The sequence below is a fragment of the Adelges cooleyi genome, unplaced genomic scaffold (genome assembly GCF_023614345.1).
Source record: "Adelges cooleyi isolate 19-005CV unplaced genomic scaffold, UGA_ACOO_1.1 ACOO_flye_CR_arks_rails_tigmint_CR_PRNA_1, whole genome shotgun sequence".
Classification (NCBI taxonomy): Eukaryota; Metazoa; Arthropoda; class Insecta; order Hemiptera; family Adelgidae; genus Adelges; species Adelges cooleyi.
The window spans coordinates 6827467-6851643 of record NW_026095751.1 but is presented as its reverse complement, the minus strand read 5'-3'; the positions used below and the strand labels follow the sequence as shown (position 1 = coordinate 6851643).

At 37.3% G+C, this 24177-nt stretch overlaps 2 protein-coding genes across 5 annotated transcripts in view; both read right to left on the bottom strand.

The window, feature by feature from the left end:
* Nucleotides 1–88: 88 nt before the first annotated feature.
* LOC126835134 (uncharacterized) lies at nucleotides 89–1196 on the bottom strand. The gene is made up of 2 exons (XM_050567431.1): nucleotides 745–1196; nucleotides 89–262 (listed from the first exon to the last, which is right to left on the bottom strand). Exons 1-2 carry the CDS (start codon nucleotides 1070–1072, stop codon nucleotides 123–125), a joined length of 468 nt encoding a protein of 155 aa, XP_050423388.1. The 5' UTR covers nucleotides 1073–1196; the 3' UTR covers nucleotides 89–122.
* A 1491-nt stretch (nucleotides 1197–2687) lies between these two features.
* Nucleotides 2688–24177, bottom strand: part of LOC126836204 (transducin-like enhancer protein 4) — a 36254-nt gene continuing 14764 nt past the window's right edge. For 3 of the 4 annotated variants that reach the window (XM_050569422.1, XM_050569413.1, XM_050569429.1), the window contains 18 exons: nucleotides 23363–23426; nucleotides 21976–22020; nucleotides 20123–20185; nucleotides 19958–20032; nucleotides 17102–17131; nucleotides 16311–16533; nucleotides 14337–14362; nucleotides 6707–6808; nucleotides 6465–6518; nucleotides 6142–6233; nucleotides 5900–6066; nucleotides 5690–5829; nucleotides 5555–5625; nucleotides 5230–5479; nucleotides 4848–5027; nucleotides 4560–4775; nucleotides 4269–4496; nucleotides 2688–3638 (listed from right to left, as the gene is read on the bottom strand). In XM_050569422.1, the coding sequence (XP_050425379.1) occupies nucleotides 3531–3638; nucleotides 4269–4496; nucleotides 4560–4775; nucleotides 4848–5027; nucleotides 5230–5479; nucleotides 5555–5625; nucleotides 5690–5829; nucleotides 5900–6066; nucleotides 6142–6233; nucleotides 6465–6518; nucleotides 6707–6808; nucleotides 14337–14362; nucleotides 16311–16533; nucleotides 17102–17131; nucleotides 19958–20032; nucleotides 20123–20185; nucleotides 21976–22020; nucleotides 23363–23426 (2134 nt within the window). In that variant the 3' untranslated portion in view covers nucleotides 2688–3530. The remainder of the gene's footprint in view (nucleotides 3639–4268; nucleotides 4497–4559; nucleotides 4776–4847; nucleotides 5028–5229; nucleotides 5480–5554; nucleotides 5626–5689; nucleotides 5830–5899; nucleotides 6067–6141; nucleotides 6234–6464; nucleotides 6519–6706; nucleotides 6809–14336; nucleotides 14363–16310; nucleotides 16534–17101; nucleotides 17132–19957; nucleotides 20033–20122; nucleotides 20186–21975; nucleotides 22021–23362; nucleotides 23427–24177) is intronic. The other variant, XM_050569404.1, reaches the window with a different exon arrangement.

Sequence of the window (24177 nt, the reverse complement as noted above, 5' to 3'; positions counted from 1 at the left end):
TACAAAGTTTAATCACATAAAACACGTACATACTAATTGTCAATAAGTACGTAGATGCATCATACACTAATATTAATACTATCTATAAGTAGCTGATCATTTTTAAATACGTCTTCGAAAAACTAACGTATGTTAGGCCCATTATTGGTGGTCGTCTTAATCAGATTGTTCCACTTGAAATCGAAACCACCGTTAGCAGCCGACATAGTGTCATCTGTGGCGACCGGCACGTTTAACCATTCCGTTTCCGTTGTCAGAGGACCTGCCAATATGAAGTAAATACATAAATAACTAATAAGGTATTGACGATAAAAATGTGAATCCTATTTGATATTTATTTTAAATACCTATGGGCTATGTACCTATATATATATATATATATTCTAAAGAGCTTAGTAGGTCTGTCGAAATAAATGCTGCGTTATACTTAACTACGCCGCGTCCGTTGGATCAAAGAAAATTAAACAGCAAAAAATGAGTACAGCTCAAAATGTTCATTTTAATATTCTAGCGTGTGTTAGACAGGTCAAGCAATTTATATTGGATCGCACCGCAGCCTAAAAAGCAGACTTGGTGTCAGATCGAGTACCGAGTGAGGGGCCAGCTATGGCCTAAACCATTTTTTTCACATCGCTTACTTAGTATATGATTTATTTTACCAGACAGTAAATTCCAAAAAACGAGACAAACGTTTTCTGTGTACAATAGTTTAAGCATAGCTTAAGGCAGTAAACAGCGACATACGTTTAGAAAACCTCGGTTTTGACATTTTCATTTTTTTCGTGACAATGTTCCTGTCAAATGGGTCCGTGGCGGTATTCCTGTGGCTTCTTATCTTCACTATGGGCATACGGCTGTGGAGTTTGACGGTGGAATCGATGAACTCGTCGACGGTCTGCAATTTGGCCACCATCTTACAGTCAGTGCACTGGACCTGGTGGTGTTCGTCGTCATCGTCCATGTCATTAGAGTGCACCATCTCCGGGTACATGTAACTCGCTCTCTTTACCCGATTCCAATCGCCAAAGACCCCACAGGCAAAGGCCACGACGCACAAGAAGAACGATTTCATGGTACGGTTAAATATTACAGATTGATGTAGGCCCGGTTGACACGGGCAACGCGAAAACAATAGCAATTACACAAACAACACTGACCCCGTTTATAAGACCAGCGATCGAAAACAATTTTTTTAATTTGTGTTTTTCCAATTTCATTAATTTAGCACAGACTCAGAAGTATTTCTGTTACAACAGTCAACCGGTAGCGCAGAGTTGGGCTGTATTCGAATCAATTTTTATTGAAGTTGTTATTGTTTAGATAACAAATTATTCGAATTAAGTACTTTTTGATACATATATATGACCTATCGATTAGATGAAACTAATTTTATATACCATGGCAATCTAAAAAAATAGGCATATGCCCTTCCCTTAGAAGGAATGGAAAGTGGGAACTTTTTCTTTACATTTCTTTTCGAGCGTAGTTTTAAAATTCAATATCTGAAAATTAGACTGATGGTAGATTTAGAGTGAGGCTATAACTACACTGCTTTTTGTTTAAATCTATAGTCTGATAGTTATTAAGATAAACTCTAAAACCCCAAAATTGTTGAGAAAATGTTGTATGTTATAGCCCTTATTCTAGATTTACCTACAGTCAAGGAGAAAGCAAAGCAAAGGCAGTCCTCCCCCGTGTGAGTCAATTTTAAGATAAAATAAAAAAGATCTACCTACAGTCTAATTTTTAGATTTTGAGTCCTTAATCTATGCAGAGCAGGTGACGCTGGTGTGTTTGTTGACAGTTCGACACTAGGTGAAACTTGAAAGACACTTGGTCAAATAAATCACCAAAGAGGTTTAAAAGAGGTTTTAATAAATTATTACTGTACTACGGAATTATTATAACTTTTAAAATAATTAAATAGCTTTTTCGAAAAATTTTAAAGTCTAGGACTCAATTACCGACTGTTGTAAAGCAGCTAAAATTGTTTACAGACAATACTATAACAAATTGCCAAGTAAACTAATATGTCTACACTAGCATATTAATCGTCTAAAATTATTATTATTATATTTCTCACTTTGGACGCTTAAAAAAACTAAATAATTAGTTAAGTTGTAGTGTCCTTAAAAACTTCACACCGAACAGACCGCATGCAATCCCCTAAGTCCGTTCAACTCTAACTCCTTTTTCATTTAAGCATATTGGTTGTTTTATAAAGGTTATTTTAAGCACACCATAAATTGGATAACCTATTGGAACAGATGGCAATTATAATATATAACATAGTTTGTTTTTGTTCCTACCAAGTAGACAATGAGCCGTTGAAGCCTTAACATTTTAATGTATAACTAATTATACCATTTTAACAAAGACCTATTATACATAATATACTTTTGCTACTGTCACACATGATCATTTTTCAGATGCAAAGTGTAATTTGTTTAGTTAAAAATAAATTCTACAGTAGAACGGTGGCAAACAATTTTTGGTTGATTTATTATTCCAGAGGTAGGATTTAAACAAAGGAACGCTTAATGAAACTATTACTACATTCCAATACAATTTAACAATTATAATAAATTGGTTCTTTTATTTTTCAGATTTTCTGTATAAATAAAGAAAATTATACAGAATACTATATCGAACACTATACATTATGAAACAAAGTACTCGTTACTACATAGCACAATATTATAAAATATGGGGGAAATGAATTATTTTAAATAAACATAAATAATTATTAAATAACAATAAAATTTAAATTATTTTCAAAGGGTCTATATATTAGGTATAAAAGATACGTTTAGAGATTATATCTTAATGATTTACCTATAAGATCCTAATGAAAAAAAATTAACAAAAACTTATCGGTATTTTTTTTTTATCTATCTACTATTTTGTACAAAATAGATAAAACAAAGTTAACACTTATGAAAATAATAAAGTAAATACAATAATTAAAATACAAAAAAAAAAAAATTAATAGTATATTATATTTGAAAGATCTTTCTCGTGAGGGGCGTTTTATTGTTTTAATTTTTACATATAAATAATCACAAAATAATAGTCTCAAAAAAAAAAAATAATAATAATAATTAGTAATGAAACTGTTAAATATTCTGGTAATCATGGTAGTCTTTTTAAAATCAAAGATTCAAAATTTTGCGTAAGCAGCAATACCTAAGCTTTGATTAAAGCGTAAACTATGATTATCAGCTTAAACAGGTCTTACAGTAGGTAAACAATTGGTTTTTTAAATCAACTCTTATACTAGATTATAAAAAGATACAATTTTCGGTATTAATTTTTTTCAAAAAGAGATATTAGTAGTTTCCATTTTACACTTGTAAATGATATTTGCACTACATGTAAATTAATATTTACGGTCTAAGTCATAATAGTAAAATATTATATTGGAAATAATTATCACAAAAAATGTTCAATAAACGTTGAAATTAACAACAATTAGTTTTCTACACCTAATGAACACCGAAACATTTTAATATGTCTTCTTGCATCATTTACTAGTATATAACTTCGTAAACTGTAGCTTTCTTGTCGCCCGAACCGGTCACAATGTATTTGTCATCGGCCGATATGTCACAGCTTAGTACCGACGACGATTCTTTCGACTGTGGACAAGAGAAAAAAGATTATGTAAAAAAAAAAAACTAACAAATACATCTAATTATACTCTGGCAATTGGCCAGATAGATTGGAGGATATTAGGGATGAAATTATTTTATTATTAGGTACTGAAAGTGTTAAATATTTGCATCCATGTTATTGGATTTTTAAAGATTTTCTTGATAGAAGTGCGAATACAGATTTTTTAACTTAAATAAAAATATTTTTTTATGTTGAGAATAATCTACTGGAATTTTAAATAGTTAATTAAAACATAAAATTTAAAATGAAATTGCAATAAGTAAATAAATATATACGTTTTATAAAAATTTCTGTTTGTTATAAAAGTTTTATTTTTTCTTAATAAAAAAAAAATTACTACAGATTTTTGGAACTCTTCAATCTTATTTTTAACCTTAAGTCTAAAAAATATGCATAAAAAAGCAAAATATAGGAAAATTTCCACCTCTTCCGGGGAAAGGTTAGTAATATTTTCTTGATTTTGCATAGTACATACACAAGGTTTGGAAGTAATTAGATTTTAATCCCTGGTCCAGACAAAAAAATATTTAAAATTATAGCTCTACTCCGCATCAAAGTTGAAATAATCCATCAGTGACGACAGTACTACTCACTTGGAATATTGAGGCACCGTAGGGCGTACGCCATGCGTTTAACAAGTTGTCTTTTCCAGTTGACACAAACCATTTTCCACACGTCGCAAACCGAAGGGACAGCACGCACGACTCGTGCAAGTGCAGTTGGTATTTGTCTGGTTTCAAAGCGTGTAACACCTCAACATTAGAGTTTTCCATGCCGACTGCTAACCATTCGCCTGTCGGACAGTAACCCAACGAGAATATCTGCGTAAAAGAAAAAATTTACAATTTGATGTTAAAACACAATTCTAAATCATATGGTCTTACCTGAGATGAAAAATCGTGCTGTTGCAGTTGACGTCCTTCTCGCAAGTCCCAAGACCGCACCGTGTTGTCAAGACCGCCCGTCCACAATTTGGACCCGTCCGAAGAGATGTCTATGCACGACGCTCCATCCGTGTGCCCTTGGAACTGTCTGACCAACGTTTGATTGTGTAAATCCCAAACGGCTATGTTACCATCGGAACAACAACTAAAGCACACCTAAAGAAAATGGATAAAAAAATTATTAGCTTTCATTAGATTCATAGATAAATAAAAATTGCTTTTATTTACTTTTGAATCTGGACTGATGGCTAACGCGTAACATGCCGGTGCACTCGACGTTAACTCGGCCTTTATTCTGGGCGTCGGCGATGCCAAATCCCATATACTCAAATTACTGGCTTCTCCTCCGACAATCAACGTCCGGCCGTCGGGTAAGAGTTTTACAGATCTTATGTAGTTATCACGTTGCTAAAAATAAACAAAAAAACAATTAATTTCATTCCAATTTCTTTTGTAGTTTCCTCAATTCGAAGGCTAATATTGCGGAACCCTGTGGTCTTTGTTACCAACACTTTTAATTACGAAACATAATATTTTAGCCTTAGAAACAAGGTCCTCCTTTTCGGCAGGCTGCCTAAAAAACGAACAAGTTCAAATGTAAAATACATACCAAACAGTCTAGTTGGGATACCGGCGACTTGGATCCCGGTTGACTAATGTCCCACACCTTGACGCAGCCCTTGCCGCCGGTGTATACGTATTTTGTGGGGTTGCTGATGGTCACAGCGCAGACTACTTCTCCATGTCCTAGGGTGTTGATCTGACGGGCATGTCTAGGAATGCCTGGGCCCATCAGTGCATCGGGTGGAAAGGGCACCGGTTGCATCTGGCCTTCGGCGCTCACGTGAAACGAATAGGCTCTGTAATATTCATTTTGGAACGTTATACACCTATTTATCGTTTAAGAAAAGTCAGTCATTATGGATAAGACTTACGGTTTTCCACCCGGAATGCCTAGTCCGGGTCCGAGAGGTGCTCTCATTTGTGCGTGAGGATCATAACCGACCTAAAACAAAATTGTAATATTTTTTTATACAACAATTCGACCATGGCCAAAAAAGTCGGCTTACCATTGCCGGTCTGGGGTAACTGTTTAGAGCGGCCGATGGTGGCATATTATTATGTAACGCTCCGTAAGCCCCGACAGCCGCTGCGGCCGCCTGAAGTTCGTGCGGACTCGCTCCACCGGGCAAATAGTGTGGATATTGAGCTGTAAAAATGTAGAAAAAACAATAATTATTTCCAGTCCGTTAAAAAAAAAAAAAAAACATGCTCCATACCTAATGAAGGTCCTTTGGCCATGGGTTTCATCGACGAGCCCGCCGCGCCGCTACATCCGCTACCGCCGCTTGTCGGCGTGATCGACTTGGAAATAGGTGTGCTAGGTTTGTCCTCCATTTTCTTTGTGGAAGGTGTGCTGGCATTAGACGATGTCCCGCTCCGCGGACTGTAATAACAATGGTAATGTAGTCGGTAAAACAAAAAACCTAAAACTGTATCCATATTGTTGTTTTAATATTACCTATGCGGTCCAATGTGTTCTTTTTTCGGTTGTAACTTGTCGATACCATTTTCTCTCGGCGAGGCCGTTCCGTTAAGAGGTGATACTGGATCCTGAGGACAATTTAAATTACTTTGTTAATACACTAGCTCTACACGAAGGTAAAAGCAATAAACCAAGTTGAAACGGCGTCGCAAGTTGTAGAGAGAGTAAATGAGTTTTCGAAATTACACGTGTCGAGACGTTTTTTTTAAGTAGGTACAGATGTACAAGCAGGCGTCTCTCTTTGGCGCGGACCCCTTTCGTGTAGAATTATTATATGCAAAATTTAAAGATGAACGTACCTCGCTAGCGTCGTCGACGACTAAATCTTGATCGCTCTTTTCACCGTCACTTGCCTAAAAATGAAAAAAAAATATTTTAATTATATTTTTATTTATTTTTAAAGGGTGTTGAGAACGCTTGGTATAAAGACAGTAGGTATACACGTTTCATTTATGTTTAGCGGCTTGAATAAAGCCGGCGTGTAGACTTATGCGTTGGGAACGTGGAAAGAAGGGAGAACGTTGTCGCTATATACACTTACGTGGCAATCTTTTTCTTCTTTTTTCACCTTCTTGTGTGGCTCGATATCCGGCGAGCTTCTGACGCGAAATTTCTCCCTTTCCGCCGGTGATATGGAACTCCTCTGTAGTAAACAAAACAAAATCTCGGATAAGAAAAAAAAACGTACATAAGCCTGTAAAGCAACGTCAAACAACCGACAACGTACACAATAGTATGTGTGTGTAAAGTCTTACGGAACCCGTCGAAAATTCGGGGCAAGTAAACATCCGAACGGTGTTGTGTGTGGGGTTATTTTTTTCGTCAAAACCGACGCCGGGATGGAAAAAAATATTACATTCGGTCGGTGATCGTGTAAACGAGGAAGGGAAATATAAATAATCGTGTGTCATAAAAAAGGGAAGGAAAAACATGTGGCGCGTTGGTCGTTTTTCGCTCGGATCCCCCGGGGCGCAGGCCGCACGGATGAGGCGGGCGTCGGCGGTGTTGCAGCCATACATACGCCCTAAGGACCCAATAAACACATCTCTACCCCCGTGTCAGTACAAGATAGTTAATCCAATTCCCGAGGGCAGTAAAGCCAGAATAAAGCAGAAGAGGAGAAGAACGGAGGACGAAACAAAATAAACCCCGTCGCGTCGAAACTGCACGGGACGAGCTCCGAAGGGGAGAGAAGAGAGTAGAAGAGAAAAAGTTAATTCCCCGAGGCGAAGCAATTCCGAGGGTGTTAATTGCTTTCCTCGGAGCTGTTCGGATACGAATATCTCGGTTACACGCAGTTAATTGGGGGAAAACATTATTTCGAAATTGAAACATTACCGCCGACGGTTTTCCTTTAATTAATGAGTCGCTATAAGTCTTCTTCTCCCCCTCCGAAAGATGCTCTCTCGTTCCCTCAGAGATTTTTTTGTCTATTTAATATTTGTTCGACTTTAAGGTGATATACAGATAAGATACACAGCGAAATATACACATAAGTTTATCATTGTCGCCAACTTATCATTTGTAATAAACTATTAATAATAATAACTAATCATTTGTAATAAATTTCAACGATTAGGGGGGGGGGGAAACCTACATGGTTTATTTAATGAGCTATACGAGAAAACAAACAATAACGCTTTGAAACGCAACCGGAAGAAAGGGGAGGATAGAAAGTCTTCACATTAAATATTACTATACTACCACAATATGGGTTACCGCGGTTTTCACCTTTTGGATATTCTTTATTGTTATATACTGGGAACAGGAGGACAACTTAAAGCAAAATAAACTCTCTCGATTATGGGCGAATTTATGGGTTATGAAATTTAATTATAATTATGTCGACCGGAAACGCAAATGAAAATTTAATTGCAATATCGCAAAGTTGTAAAACGACACAGTTTTACGGGAAATGTTTTTTAATATATAAAAGAAACTTTATCAAAAGAACTCGTTTGGGCAGTTCTATATAAAAAAAAAGTTTTAACGGTTAAAATAAGAACTCTCTCGGCGGGAAATGAGCTCAAAAATCTAATCAACGATGCGGGACTCCAGATGTTACAACAAGCAGAAGTGGGCAATGATCGAGATACAATTTCTTGATACATTCATAAAAATCACAATGCATATAATTTAAATTTACTTTTTTCTTTGAAATTTAAAGCCGTTACAAATAACATTTACAACAATGGCAATACGTTTTAATTGTTTGGATAATCGACAAACATAATCAATTGCAGCTCATTGATATTGTATTGTATGTATTGATATTGTGACTTGTATTAATTGATAGTTGTTTTCACCTCTGATAAGTGTTACAGTGATAGGCTTTGATCGGGAAAAGGAGTAGGTTTATAGGTAGGTCGTGTCCTACCTAAAAAATCTACGTTTTACAAATACGTATTAATTATCAAAATAGACTATACCTGATAGCTAGGCATAGTCTAAGCGCAAACCCGAAATCAGGCTTTTGTCTTTAGTATCGCTATTATTTTGTTCATCGCATATTACGAGAGAGAGAAACTCATTGAGCAATGATTTCAGCGAGAGACAACCAAGTTTATATAGGGTGGTAGTTTGTGGAGGACAAGTAGTTGCAGGGTTGAATAAACTACTTGCTCGGCTCGTGTACGTTTTGCGGCAAAGACCGACCCAGCTCTGTTGTAACTTCCTAAGCACAAATTGACCGAGAACGGTGGCGGCGCAAACGGGGGGGGGGGAAGAAATGACGGAACTAGCGACCGGGACTGGGGAGCGCTGAGAGTGCAAGTGTATACATATAAGTACATAGTTTGTGTGTGGGTGGACGCCCGAGGGAAGAGGAAAAGCTTTTACGGCGCCGACGGGGCGAGGAATTTTGCTGTGGGGTTATACAGCGGTGACGGCACTGCGGTTCTCGGTTTCAACTTCATCGACAACTAATCGGGCGTGTGTAAACGCGGTGAAGCCCGTAAAAGGGAGGCACGATGATAATACACAGACTGTGTTGTGTATAATATATATATATATATATATGTGCGTGTGTGTGTGTGTACTGTGTAGACTAGAATAGCGGTGGCGGTTTTAATTCGTTCATTTGCAAACTTGTAATCGGCTCACGTTGTACCATTACCGCCAACGCGGCGGGGAACACGGCGGTCGCACCCTTCGGTTGTTTCAGTCGGTATACGTATCATTATTGCAGTTAAAGAGAGTACAATTCGTGTTTTTGCTCAGAGACAGAGATAAATTTGCCAGGAGATTACTATAAACGCAAGCTCGACCGGAATCCAATCACGTCTTTCTCTGTCCAACAACCGTGTCGGTGCTGTTTTGATAACGATATCATTCTTTTTGGAATCTCACCCTCGTTTACTGTATTATAAACTACATCCGCACACAGCAGTCGTCGTCGTTCAATACATGGTTGACAGCTGATGATGCTGAACTCTACTCGCTTTACACACGTCGTCGTCCCACAACCTCCCGTTTAATACCATTCATTGTTACCCTGGCCGAGACGAAGATAATAACAAATAAAAGAAAGAAATACAGTCCCCAACCATACAACAGATGTTTGTACGTCGTAGGAACCCCAAAATCATAATGTATACAAAGATAATACATTTATTGCTGCAATCAGCACGACCCCACTGAATTTTGATATTATCCAGACGCCACAAAATGGTGTCGCATCATCAATGCCATCCTAATTGTCGGTAAGTAAGGTTTTTTATTATTCCTCAGAAATAATTCTGTTTATAGGCCTACGAATACGTGTGCAGTGTGCACACGCTATAATACCCATTAACATAATTATCGAAGCGGTTGGGTAACGTACAACGTTAACAATATACCAAATAGGGGGGGATTTTTAAAAAAAATCTCCCCCTTCGAACGATTTTTCCAATAAAAATATTAACGACTTAACTACATACATTATTATTATATTTTATTATTTGGTACTACTGTTTTTATCGGTTTTTTTGTACATGATATTTTTTTTATAGGCAATATAAAAGAGAAATTAACAACAAAAATTACAGAATATGACACACGCCCCGTGTACTCGCATGTTATCGTTTTCATAATATGATATACCTACTGTACAATCGGTTTAAATAAAATATACTTTGAGAATCTTTTGACAAATCAGCATTAAAAATAAAGTAATTTCCATAAAGTCAGTATTTTTAATTTATTTTAAACTGGCAATGTGTAATTTATTTTTGAAAAATAATGTTTAGGCATGGGCTGAAGTATATTAAAAAAAAAAAAAAGAAGAGTATGATAAATATTTTTACTCATTTAGATCAGTTCATTAGGGTCTAAAAAATAACGACGATTTTATTGAAATTTGCACGACGTCGAATATGCCTTGCGGAAAAAAACTGGTTGACGGTTTTTAATGATATGGTGTAAATTAGGTTTTTTTCAAATTTATAAGGACACAAGGTGGTGGGCGTTGTGAATACACACACCTTGACGGGTATTAATTTCGATTAAATCGTGCTCGGTCGGCAGGCACGTTTTAATAAAACCCGCGGTAAGCCGCTCTCCCCACACATTTTGTTGATGTTGTTGCTGTTGCACTACTTCAGTCGGTGGCGGTGCGGTTGTTGCCGGGAAAACTCAATTTATCTTTGCCCGCTCGCTTTTATACATGTATAAACCTACAACCACCATCACCGACACCACAGCTACTGCCGCTTCTTGTTTACCGATTGGAATACGGGCGGAGGTGGTCCTGGGGGAAGAGCGGGGCACAAACCCCTCGCGGTAATGCCTCGGAGATTAGTCGCTCCGTTTGAAATTAACCCTTCGACCACCACCCCTATCGTTAATGGTTCCGATTACAATAATTACACGCGTAGCCCCCGGCCATTACTGTCTCTCTGGTCCCACCCAACTCATCCCTTTCTCTGAACGCATACTTCCTCTTTTGGCCTGCAATCTGTTAATAATTAACAGAATTGACGCGTCAATGAAAATCCGTCCCAATACTAAACAATATTAAAGGTTTAAAAGTTAATTTGTTAGTGTTTGAAAAAATAAAGTCGGGTGCACTCTGTTATAAGCGAGGGTTGGACTTTTAATGCAGAACTTACACCCACAGTTATATGTTTAGTATTAGGATAGATACGATTAGGGTTATCTCTATCCTGATAATATTTTGTTTCCGTTGTTACCAATAGACAAATCAATAACATAAAGAAAATATTTTTCGTATATCTGTTGACTGATACACCTAATTTACTACGGCCAAAGTATAATTTTCCCATTTTTATCAAGGGAATTTTCTTAATAAAAAAAGTTTGATAACATATTTTTAGGAAAATCGGTAATGCTAAAAAATACCTTTTGAGCTTTTCATCTAAGCCAATAAATACATTTATTTTCAAATAAAACTCTCCTAAACGGCCGACTTTAAGTATCGGTAACAGAAATTCAATGAATAACAATTTGACACTCTGCTCGGCAACAACATTTCGATAATACACTCATTGACTCGTTAAAACTGTAATTTGATTGGATGGCGAAATCTTCTTTATCGGCCAGTAGTAATGTCATACCTAACCGAATCGAGCCGAAAATTCTAAATTGGTGTAAAATTGGTAAATTGCGAAATACTGCGTGTTTCCCACAAAAACGTCGTTACGTTAGCAAATTTTGCACCCACCCAACGAGTAGAACTCTGTTGACAGGCACCAATGAACAGCTCAAACCTTTTCAATCATATCGGTAAACGTTTAATTAGCTTCCGCGGAAAGCACGGGTGATTAGTGTTTGAAGCGGAGTTAAACAAAAATAATAATAAACGAAAAAAAAATTCTTTGAATTCGATTGGAACAACAAAAGCTGTGCTTTTCGAAGTATTTATATGTGTTAGGTTCACGATTGTTTTATGAACTAGACTGGGAACAGCAACGATTGTAGTAGCAGTCGACAAGAAACAAATAGTCATTAAGACACGGTACCTTATGATCGTTGTCACGAATGGAGCACGTCGAGTACATAATAATATAACGTGTACCAGAAGATTTATATGCGCCTTCCTCGTACACCGCACAGGCTAACGACCAACAACGGTAGCGATAGTGACTTACAATAATAATGATACGAATTGCTGCACTACTTTTAGGTACTATATGCTAATAATAATAAATTTCCAGACAAGTTTGCCAGCGTCGGATGCAATTGAAAATCAATACGAGCGGTTATGCTGTTGAGTTTAATTTCATTTTAGTATTTATTATTATTTTACGACCCATATCAGAGATTCCATTTTCCCTTAGCACACGCGCTACTGGTATATAGATATATACACATAACATAATACATAGCAGCACTACCGACAACGATCACATAAAAACGTTAGTGACAACAGAAAAAAAACGTTCAACGTCAAAGGGGAATTTTCTTGTATTTTTTTTTGTTTTTTTTTATTACTATGTCGATCTTGTAATCAGTTGCTCCGATGTCTTGTTTTATACTACTATTTGATTTTTCCCCTTCGCTACCCCTAAACTATCTATTCTGACCTGCTACACGGTTATACGCATACAGTCACACACACACAAGTAGGTACACCACTCTACTATACAACTAACCGAGGGTACTTTTTTCCTCCCTTTTTTACACACACAAAGTCTGCAGCGAGGTTATTCGCTGGAAAGGGCCCACCGTCGACTAGTTGATGAAACGGACCGGAAAATAACGTCACCGCATTGGCACGGGGGAGAGACGGGGTAGAACGAGGGTGGCGGTTCTTCCTCCCCAGTTTATCGTTGCAGGTCGCTCCCTTAAACGAGTTTACCCGGCTCTCGTTATATTGCTGCTGCAGAGCACGCATCGGTGAACGTCCGGCTATAGCTCCGGAGTAAGAGGAGGGAGAGAAAAAAAAATAAGAAGAAATAACCTCGATTTTTCCGCTTTCCCTCGCAGCCATAAAGGAGTCGAGAGGGAAAAAAGGGCGTCTATAACGGTTGATGGCAAGAAGAGGGTAGTTCCTAAGACGAAACGGATTATTGGCGAGGAAGAGAAATACCTCGAGCGGAAAAAAAAATACTAATCCCCGATTACGGTGGATTCCACGGATTTTCTCTCTGGCGTTGCTTTTTATTTATATTTTTATTTCTACACATTCCTCCTCGACGGATCTCTTCTTGTATATACAACAAAGATATATATATATATATATATATATAACACGTGGCGGTTTACGGTGCCGCAGTTAACGCCGCGGCATATTTTTGTCGGTCGGCCAAGGGTAATTGGAAACCGGCGGTCGTCAACAACGACCCACGCTATATGGATTGGATTACCCGCACACGGTATATTAAGTATTATAATATCGGATACGCGGTGCATGGGAGTGCGACCACCACGTTAACACGACGGGGGGGGGGGAAATAGAAAATAAAGACCCGACTACCCCATTGGCCGAATTAATAATACTGTTGAAAATCACAACGGACCGGGGGCGAGACAAAATCGACTTAAATTGTGCGGAGCTAAACTCGTGGAAACACAAGGGGAGAAGGTATTAACTATGGATAGAGAGAGAACGAAAAACAGGGTGGCTGCGGCGTCGGTGACGGTGTTGCCTATCGAATTTGACACGCGTTTAAATTCGCGGGGGGAAGCGATGGCGACCAGATGACACATACATATGGATGAGGTTCGTTCCGGCGATATTACACGCACGGGGCGTGCATATACAATCCGCCCCGCACGACCTAACGGGTCGAAGGGTGGTGAAACAACCGGCGGGTAAAAGGTCGAGGGCTGCAAAACGAAATCCCGCCGTCGCGTCGCCGCTATTACTGTTTGTTTGACGGGTGCAAGTATAACAAGGCGTCCCTTCATTAAGTGCTATCCTGGGTGCATTAATTTAATTTCAACTCCTATACACACCCTCATCCGACTCTTTTCCCACCCTCCTATCCCTCATCCCTATTATTATACACACGCACTGTCAGCGAACAATGTTTGTTATGGTTGACGGCCAAAAGGATTTCAACCGACAGCCGGTACCTATGTGGAAAATAATTGTGTACATCGCGGGTTGTTGTACATACGGATTAATATTGTTTACACCCGTTTGCGGGTTAAATAGCATACAATTTGTAATATTATTATTATACACTATTACTACTATACTAATAATAGTAATTAATAATACTCACGTGTCTTTCTTCGGCTGCGCTCAGTCCTATAATAAAAAAAAAAACACAATAATAACAATGAATACGGATTTATAACAATTACAATAATATTGTACAAAATCGTTTTGCCATTTGTTTGCAAACGTTGTGTATGTACAATGTATATAATAGTACACATACGATAATTAATAACACGTGCGTGCAGTATACGTGTTCGAGGGGTAGAACTGAGCGGAAACAACCGCGGTGGACATGCAAAAAAAAAATTGACAATATCGAAACAATAATGATGTATTTATGGTAATAATAAAAAATCGAAAGAAAATTACAACAATGTTCCGGCCGATCGGTATATAACAATGCGTAACTGTAAATCGTGTCAAATCAGGAATTTGTATTATAATATGCGCCCGCGATTCGGCCGAATCATGTGTATGTGGAAAGAATTATACGTACTTGTATAATGTGCACACCCTTGACCCAAATGCTACGGAAAAATGCGGCGCAAAAAATAAAATTGCTTCGGTAAAGTAGATACCAAATCTGTAGAGGCGAGATTCACAAAAAAGGAATTTTACAAGATTTTAATACATATTTTATGGAAAAAAACTCGGTTTTGCAAAATCGACAACTTATACCCACCTTTTGATTCTTGTTGCATCATAATATTGTAATGTAATATTTTTCGTTTTACTACCCCAAGCGCTATAATCCTGCAGCCGCCCCCGGCTTAGGTTTTACTATTAAACACCGCCGTATTGTAACGCCACAGGGCGTTTAACGACGAGAACAGCAACACCACACACACACACATCTTATATGGGGTCCCTCGACGGTACGGCGGCACAACACAAAGTATTTCCCGAGTAACTTTATTTTGAGTGGAACGACGTGTTCGAGTATAATAATATAACGTCGGCCGAGGGTTGTGTAGGACAGGGAGGAGGAGGATGTCTACACCGGGCTTGGGGGATTATATATACATACATAAGTGGTATACATAGAGAGAGAGAGAGAGACAAATGATTGAAACCCCTTTTCCACAACACGAGCATTTATAAAGTCTACTCGAGCGATTCACCCTCCGAACCACTATTCTACAGTGCACTTTCTCTGATGCGGCATATCAGTCTCGAGAGTTCGGGTACATTAAAACGCGAGTACAATATAATATTATTAGCAGCAGACATGTATGGTCAGATGTACATGTGTTATGTATATATTATTTTTTTTTTTTTTTATATTAGCAGGGGCTCGGTACATTTATTTAAGACAAAAAACGACGTTGTTCTAAGTGACTTTCAGCATATACTTACACAACATGTTTTAATAGAAAAAAAAAACACGATAAATGTTGACCGGGATGAAACTTTAGTGATTACACTGTACAACAAAATTTGACTAAGTAAAAAACGAAAATCGAAATTTTCTCATAATATTCTACGTTAATACGTTAATAGAGATCGGTTTTGAATTTAGCATAAAAAATAAAACTGTTCACCAATTTAGAAAAAAGTACAGAACACGCTGAAAATACTAATAAACGATTTAACGTTGAAATAACTAAACGTGCTAGACAAATCTGAGGCCGCAGATTCAGTTTCAGCGTAAAATAATACTTATACAAAATAATAATTAAATCCTCCGAAACATGGTTTTGTAATTTTTAAAACAACTGCATGACTAGACAAAAAAAATTGTTTTTTATTTTAAAAACACTCAAAACTCTATGAAAACAAATGTACGCAGACACGTTATTGTGTTAATTAAATGTATAGGTGTATACCGTCTCTATGAAAACATATTATGTCAATATAATGTTTTGCAATTTTTTTTTTTTTTTTTTAAGTGAACTATATGAAATAATCTTATTTTTGACTTTTGTTAAATGATTTTTGGATCCACCAATGTTTTTATTTTTCTAAGTTTTAGTCGCAATGTGTACTGCACACGTGTTATGCAATTTTCTGTATTATTTTTTTAAACTCCACTCACCAATGGCCGAAGAGGGTTTGTCGGAGTCGTTGCCCCTATGCAGATCAGTCGGTTTGGCGCCCAACATGGACAAAGGGTGCCCGGCACCTCCGGCAGCGCCTGCCAAACCTAGCAGGCTAGCGGCCGCAGTCACCGGGGGACCAGGCAGACCTGGATGGGGCATCATGGGTATAGGTGGTGCGTGAGCCGCTGCATGCGGTAGTTGCTGGGCGTGCATTTGTTGCTGAAACAGACAATTCATAAAACCTTATATTTTACACTGTACACTGAGTCGGGGGTTACCCGAAGAGCATACACATTTGGTTTTTTTTATAACCCAAAAAAGAGCACAAAATGTAGAATATGAATATTATTTTAGCCAATTTTAACAAAGTGTAAACTGATTTTTAAGTTTAATAAATGTGAAAATGGATTTTAAAATTATTCTATCGAATAAAGAAAATAATTTTCTTATAATCACGAGTGTGCACTGTGCTCTTTTAAGCTTGCACGATACACAAATAATGTGTGCTCTTGTAGGCTAGTCATTTTAGGTAGCTTAAATATAACAGTGATCTTTTCGACTGCACCGCAGATTTATTCTATTGAAACCCAAAAACTGTTTGACATTTCGTAACTTAATATTACAAAAAATTACGTTAAAAATCTTGCTATATGTATACACGTAGAGGTTTTTAAAGTCTTAAATTTTGGACAAAAAATCCCGTTTCAACGAACATCGTCACAGGTGCATACTTTAGGGTAATAATTTTAGTTAATATTATACTTAATTAATCTGATATTGTTCTTACCAATAACCTGGGCAGATCCGGCCGTTGTTGCTAAAAAATAATAAAAAAAATACTATATAATAAACGTCATGGGCGCCTATACATATTTATTTTATTATATTTATAATTATAACATACATAATATACAAGGTCCTTTTTTCCGGCCCTATAATCATCTCTTATACCCACACATATGGGCTGCGGAAAATTAGTGCATAAAAGTTTTACATTATGCATAATATACACGGGCCACGTCGGTGTTTTTGGAGGGGGGAGGGGAGGATTTATCATAATGATATAAACCAAATATTAACACAGAACTCGGTAGTTACTACACTTTTATTATTGTGGTCGATCACGTCAGCGTAAAATCCACCATTACCTATATAATACGTGCGTTTTAGTTTTTTTTTTTTTTGTCTATGTACATACCACTTACGGTTGTGTATTTTGACAAACGGTAATAGACGCCTCTTAATACCGACACCGCTCGTCCTTCTCTCGCCCACCACCGCGCTATATAGATAAGCGTACATATAATAATACATTATTCACCAGGCCAAACAAACCGCTTTGTTCAAACACACTCGAGGCACACGCACGACATAAAAAACCTCGAGTGGCATTACCGGCAGAGTTTTTTTTTTTTTACATAAAGTGCTTAACAGAAAACAGTTTTGTCCGGTGGGCACACAAAAGTTGGATGGAGATAGTCTTTTGAAGAACCGAAAAACCAACAATGAGTTCGACCGGGCGTGGGTCCCTCTCGGCATAATTTGTGTTTCTTTCTATCCATACACCGCTTGTCGAACGGCACAAATAAAAAGCCTTCGTATAGGGTTTAAGTCCAGCCAACAGCAGGACGTTTTTACTCGAGGAAGTCAAAAGTGCTTCTCACTTTCCTTACCGCTCAAATAAACGACGGTCATCATCCGCCAATCGAACAGGGCGATCATATATATTTTGATGGTTATTTTTTATTGTAGGCAAATACCATTAAATTCGCAGCGTTTTGTTACAAAAAAAAAAAATCGTAAAATAAACGCGTGTCTTACCACTTCTTTGCGGTTGTTGGCTCAATCGCGAGTTTGTGTACTTTTTATAGGCACACGCAAAATAAACAATGCGTGTGTATACATGAATATAACACAACGGTAAATCACCCGAGGATAAGAATATCGGAGAAACCAAGCGGGGGGCGTGGATATAGTGGAGACGGCGGTGTAAATATATTTTTTGTATCTACTCTCTGCGGTACATAAATCATGTTGCCCTCGAGAGATGAGGGAGAAAAAAGTTCTTTCGTCGAACGAGGGGAAGAAAACGACGGCTATAACAGTGAAGATAATAATTACCGGCCGCCGCCTAACGAAGTGCGTTGAGAAAAACCACACGTCCGGAACATTTGTTTAGGAGAGTCGACGAGCGCAATTAGCGGAAGCCTCCCTATCCGTTTCCTACCCCCATCCCCTCGAAGCTCGTTCATAACCGCTATAACCACCCCCGCGGTGAATACCCGACCCTTCTTATAAGCGCAACACACCATCTATCTCTCGCAGTAAGCGTAGTCATTATTTAAAACGACCCTTTGCGCAGAAACGAGCGTCGACGACCGCCAGCAGAGCACTCGGTTACATGGAAAACATAATAATATAATATAAGGTTAACATATGTATGGTACATTATTATACACCTATACACACACAGAGCGCAGCCGATAGAGTTAACACGATAATTATTGTTATCGGTGTTGTAGGTATTGTTGTAGGCGAATCGAGACAACCCCGGCGGGTAACCGTGACTAAACTCTTCGCTATGGAAATTCATTTGTAATCATATGCGGCGGCTCGTGAAATGTGTGAATTCAGCCCGAAGGTTTAATGTTTTTTCTTATGGAAATTACTCACAGACCGTCAAGTGAGCGTACGCCGGAACAAATCAAACCGAAAACATAAAAAAAAAACCACAGACCCCATCGTACACCTATATATTAATAACCTTGATCGTGAAGTATATTAACATAACCCCCAATAAGTATACATACTAATAGTATATACTATAAATTATCTATACAAATTCACTATAATTTACTGGGTATATTTTCCCGGGTAAAAAAAACGATTTCACCCAGTAGTTTTTTTAAATTTCTATCCACGCAAACTCTGATATTGACTCGGGGCAGCTGATTATCATTATATTATTTATATTAACGTGTCATGTATTTGTATACACAAACTGGGGCCTGTGCGAAGACGTGCGGTAAGTATAACGGCGCAGAACACGATCGTGAGGAGGAGAACAATATTGTTCAAGCTCGTTATACGACGCTCGCCACCGAGTCCTCCCCTCGCGACTAGCTGTTATATAAGGTTAGCTGGTGGTATATACACAATTCCCTGGCAACCATACTCTCTTTCTCCCAAATAGGCTCATACAATATTCAACGTGCGTTACGCTATATACAACATGACGACGACGACGACGCCGAACTTCCGACACAAACGTGACCAGACTACATGGGATCCTGTGCGATTTCCGACTCCTTCTCCCCTACCACGGAATGGCCTTAACTTCGAGAGGCGGGTGAAGAAAGTAAAAACCGCATTCCCTTATAAACCGACTGTGGCCCGCGTTCAGATAGCTTGTACATCGTTTTCTAATAATAGTATAATATATTACTAAGGTATTTCACAACGCACCGGCCACAATGTCTTAATTGCATTCGGAGAGAGATAGCGATGTTTTTTTGTAATTTTAATTAAACTTATAAAAGTGTAATACAAAAATAATATTTTAGAAAAACTATCAATATATAACCGTGTATAATAATAATAGTTATTATTATTACTATAAGTGTTGCTATTATAATATTCTTACCCCAATGATGGCGTTGAGTTCGGTCATGGTCACCTGTTTCGCTCTTTCCACCGCGGTGGCCACTTGCTGTTGGTGCTGTAACAAAAACATTAACGATATAGGTTGGGATGCGCCAGAATATATTGCACGGATCGTATTCAATTGTGTAACATTTATTATGCTCACCTCTTGCGATAGGAAAGGCATTATCTGGGCGATAATGGCATTTAAACGTTTGGCTATCTCCGTCTGTAGAAAGAAAAATAATGTATTATGTTAATGCGATTCTCTTGGCACACGGTATTCGTATAATATATTTAATATTTGTATGAATGTAGTAAGCCCTCGTCGTTGTCACCACTGCTGTCGTTTAACGTGTATATTATATTATACACGAGCAAAAATAATTAGAGACGGCTTAACAACCGTTTTTTTATTTATAATACTTATTTTTTGTCGAGGAACACGCCACCCTTTAAAGTCGTCGCAGTCGTTTACACGAGGGGCTGTATAGGCCGGGAGTTAAAAACCTGAGAGTGTCGGTGTTATCACCCTCTTTCCTCTGTCGCCCGGTCGAATGACTGGGAAATAAATAGGGATGAAAAGAGAAAGAGAGGGTGGATAAACCGTCAAGGCTCGAGTGTTTCGCGGGTATAATGTTTTCCTTCGGGCTTTGCCACTCGACACAAGTGGGACGCAGCCGACTCCTGCTCCTCTCCTTACCCATCCTCGTGTGCGTTCGTTCGCCAACGACCCTTGTAATATGTGCCAACTCCCCGAGTTTTAATAGCCAGAGAACTATATCCCGTTATATATATATATATATAAGCTCGGTCGGTCTCTCTAGGGTTTACACACACGCACAAGAGCTAACGTGTACAGCTTTTTTTCACATATTCTTTCACTTGGCTTTATACATTTTTTATTTATTTATTACGCGTTCTCATGCACGTCTCAAATGACATCAGCGTTAACAGTTCTAGGTATATAGGTCGGTGTTCGACGTCGTGTTTTGGTTATCAAATTTGGGTACGAGTCCATCAACCCGATCAGTCTTACCGCATAGTTTAGTATGCATGCGCCCAACGTTTATAACTATACTCTATACAATATTGGTAATGTCTGATATGCACTGCCTTTCGTCGTATTGTTTCTGTTTCACACAGCCTTTGCATTTTATTATTTTATACACACAGAAGAGATACAACGTAACCAAGCGCAATAAACGCAGTCACGGTCAAACTCAAAACCGTTATCCTCGTACACAATCAATTACTCGATTCGTCGTTGAGAAATCACTGTCTCCCCTATTTTACAAATTCGTATATTATACAGTATACACACACACACACACATATTATTAATATATAACCGTATTTAGGATTATGCAGGACCTGAAGAGGGATTTTTTCGGGGGGGGGGGGGGGGCTAGTTTCTATTATCCGGATATTATAATAGAGGCGGAGTTAATCGGGAACTCGTTATATAGAATGGGGGAAAAAAAATCCAGGAGGGGTCGGGAAAGATTACGTTGTGTTGAATAACAATAATAATAAAAAGCAAAGCGAGGGGTGAAAAATGGTCCGGGCGATTACTTTTCCAAAATGAATTTACAACTGCGGCACAATAATAGGGTGCAACGTAGCAACAGCGCGGTAAGAGAACTAAAGAAGAAGAGCTACTCGCTCCCCTTCGCCGCCTGCTGCAATCCAAGTCGCACCCTCGACGGCCGTTTGTACGGTGGTGCGGTACAAAACGCAATATTAATTCGGTCGAATGACGGTTTTAACGACCCTTTTCCAGAAATTTGCACGGTCGTAACGGGATTTGAATAACAAAAATAAAAATTAATCCGAACGAGAGCTGTGTGCGGGCCGCCATAAGGGCGTCGATAAAAGAGAGAAGGGCGACGGACGACAAAACGTTTCGGAATGTGTTATTGTCGACATTAACGGTAGCAGTGGCGATGACGAGGGAATGGAAAATTGAAAAAAAAAAAAAATGTGTTCATTATTTTTATAACTACTGAAATCACTTGCCTGTTTGTGCATTTCCACGTTGAGCCCGTACGACATCTCGTAATACTGTAAAAAATGCATAGAAAACAATATGTTAAATGTCAGACGCATAGAGTATATTTTATCTGACCGCAATATGTTGCCTATACAGGGCCTTCGAAAGAAATCGAAAGTTATCATTTAAATACAAACGAGAAAAAGTAATATATTTATAATTAAAGTAATGAGTAAAATAACAATTGTCACTTTTCGAAACACCCACAATAGTTTTCAATATATACATTTTAAAGACCCTGTATAGGTTTTATAACGTTTTAGATGTACAGGTGATCCATTTAACGTAACACACTAATTTTCTCGGAAAATCAAGGAAATTTTATGGTTTTTCTATGTGAAAACATTTTTACATATGTTATTGTAGAATATTATATAACTATCAAATATTTATCTTTTTTCGCAGGTATTATAGTTTAGAATTTAAGATGGAAGGTGGAGGGCGGTTGAGTAATGTGCGTAGATAATTGTACAAAATTATAATTATTATACGATAGAATGAGTACCTTACGTTAAATGGTTCACCCGGTATTTTTTTTTTTTTTTTTAAAGAGCTCAAAGATATTTGTTTTTGATGCAAACCCGATAAGGTATTTGTTTAATTTATTAAATATATCAAATCGACACGGACGAATATAGATTATTAATTTACAATTTGCCAATTGAACAAACAAAGCAAACAATTTGTGTTGATTCGGAGTACTTTTGTTTATGAACTCTATCAAATACAAACACACAACACACCTTGAGTTGTATTATTATTTCGGATTTTCGTTAACAAATAAAAAAAAGTATATTAAAGACACGTTTTTATGTGCGTAAACAACACATGTGGCGGATTGAACGTCAATTGAAATTACTTTTGGTTTAAAAAAAAAACATAATACCACAAATCATATACAGACAGAACTGTAGCGACGTTTAAACAATAAATCAAATAAAAAAATATCTCTGAGCTATATTTTTGTTGTTTTTTTTTTTATTCGGCACTTAATTTTTAAGTACTTTGCTTTTTATGTTATCTACGTGTTAAGCAAAAAAACAATTGATATATATATATATACGCAACGCATTTTTAGTTAAACGATTTAAATAAACACACTTAGGCATTTGTCATAACCCGTTGACAATCAGAAACATGCAAACAATTAACCTAACCATGAATGATAGATAACAAGTCATATACATGTGTCATGCGAAAGCCAGCTGATAAGCTCAATGTACAAATTAACCGAAATCACAAGAATGTACAATATACACAACAGTGTATTATTATGTATATTAGATACAGTAATAATAATATTATAGGAAGAAAAAGCCGGTGAACTCATACGTCTTTGCCTCCCCTACTCACCATTACGTAATGCCTTTGCATTTCGGTTTTTTCTTGAACGATTTTTTCGACTTCCATTTTGGTACTGTGTTTTGATGGCGAGGGACAAACAAAAACAAACCCAAAAAAAAAAAAACAAGCAATGTTAGTAAAAATGAAAAAAAAATGAATATTAAAAAAAAAAAAAATAATTAAATGATACAGACATAAAAAAAAAATGATGCCCGGGATGTATATTATTGTGTGAATACCCGAATACCTTTTTAATCACATACGCACGCATATATTATTATAATAACCCACAATGCAAACAATGAGAGTTAAAATACACACACACAGACACACAATGTTTGTTTTCCTCGAGATTTGAATATTATTATTGTAATTTGCAATGATAATAATAATCATAATAATAATAGTGTTATGTTGTTAGTATTTAGCGATGTGATTTAAATAGTCTTTAAAATCATTTACAGGATGTATCTATAGTATACTAGTTATGTCATAATAGGAATTACTAAAAATCTGCATTAATATTATCAGTTTTTACTTGAATCATCTTAAGATCATAAAAATCTAGTTATTTCAGAGTTGGAAAAAAACGCTCTTTAAGCCAAACAAATGTTTGGTATTTGCCCGATAGTATGGATTTTATTGTATTTGTGTACACCCACACACAATGGTTATTTATATTTTTTTATTTGCAAACCAAAAATAAATAACACGTTAACGCACCAATACTCGGCGCTTTATGCCAAAATAAATGTTTTTTTTTTTTTAACCTACTATTTAATTATTATTATTATTATGATTATGATTACAAATAAAACGATAAC

What these genes read in the sequence shown, in the direction of transcription:
- LOC126835134 (XM_050567431.1), bottom strand. Translation starts at nt 1,072, where the DNA reads ATGAAATCGTTCTTCTTGTGCGTCGTGGCCTTTGCCTGTGGGGTCTTT. An exon ending in AAAACCGAGGTTTTCTAAAC is followed by an intron (nt 263 to 744) that starts GTATGTCGCTGT and finishes TCATATTGGCAG; the next exon opens with GTCCTCTGACAACGGAAACG.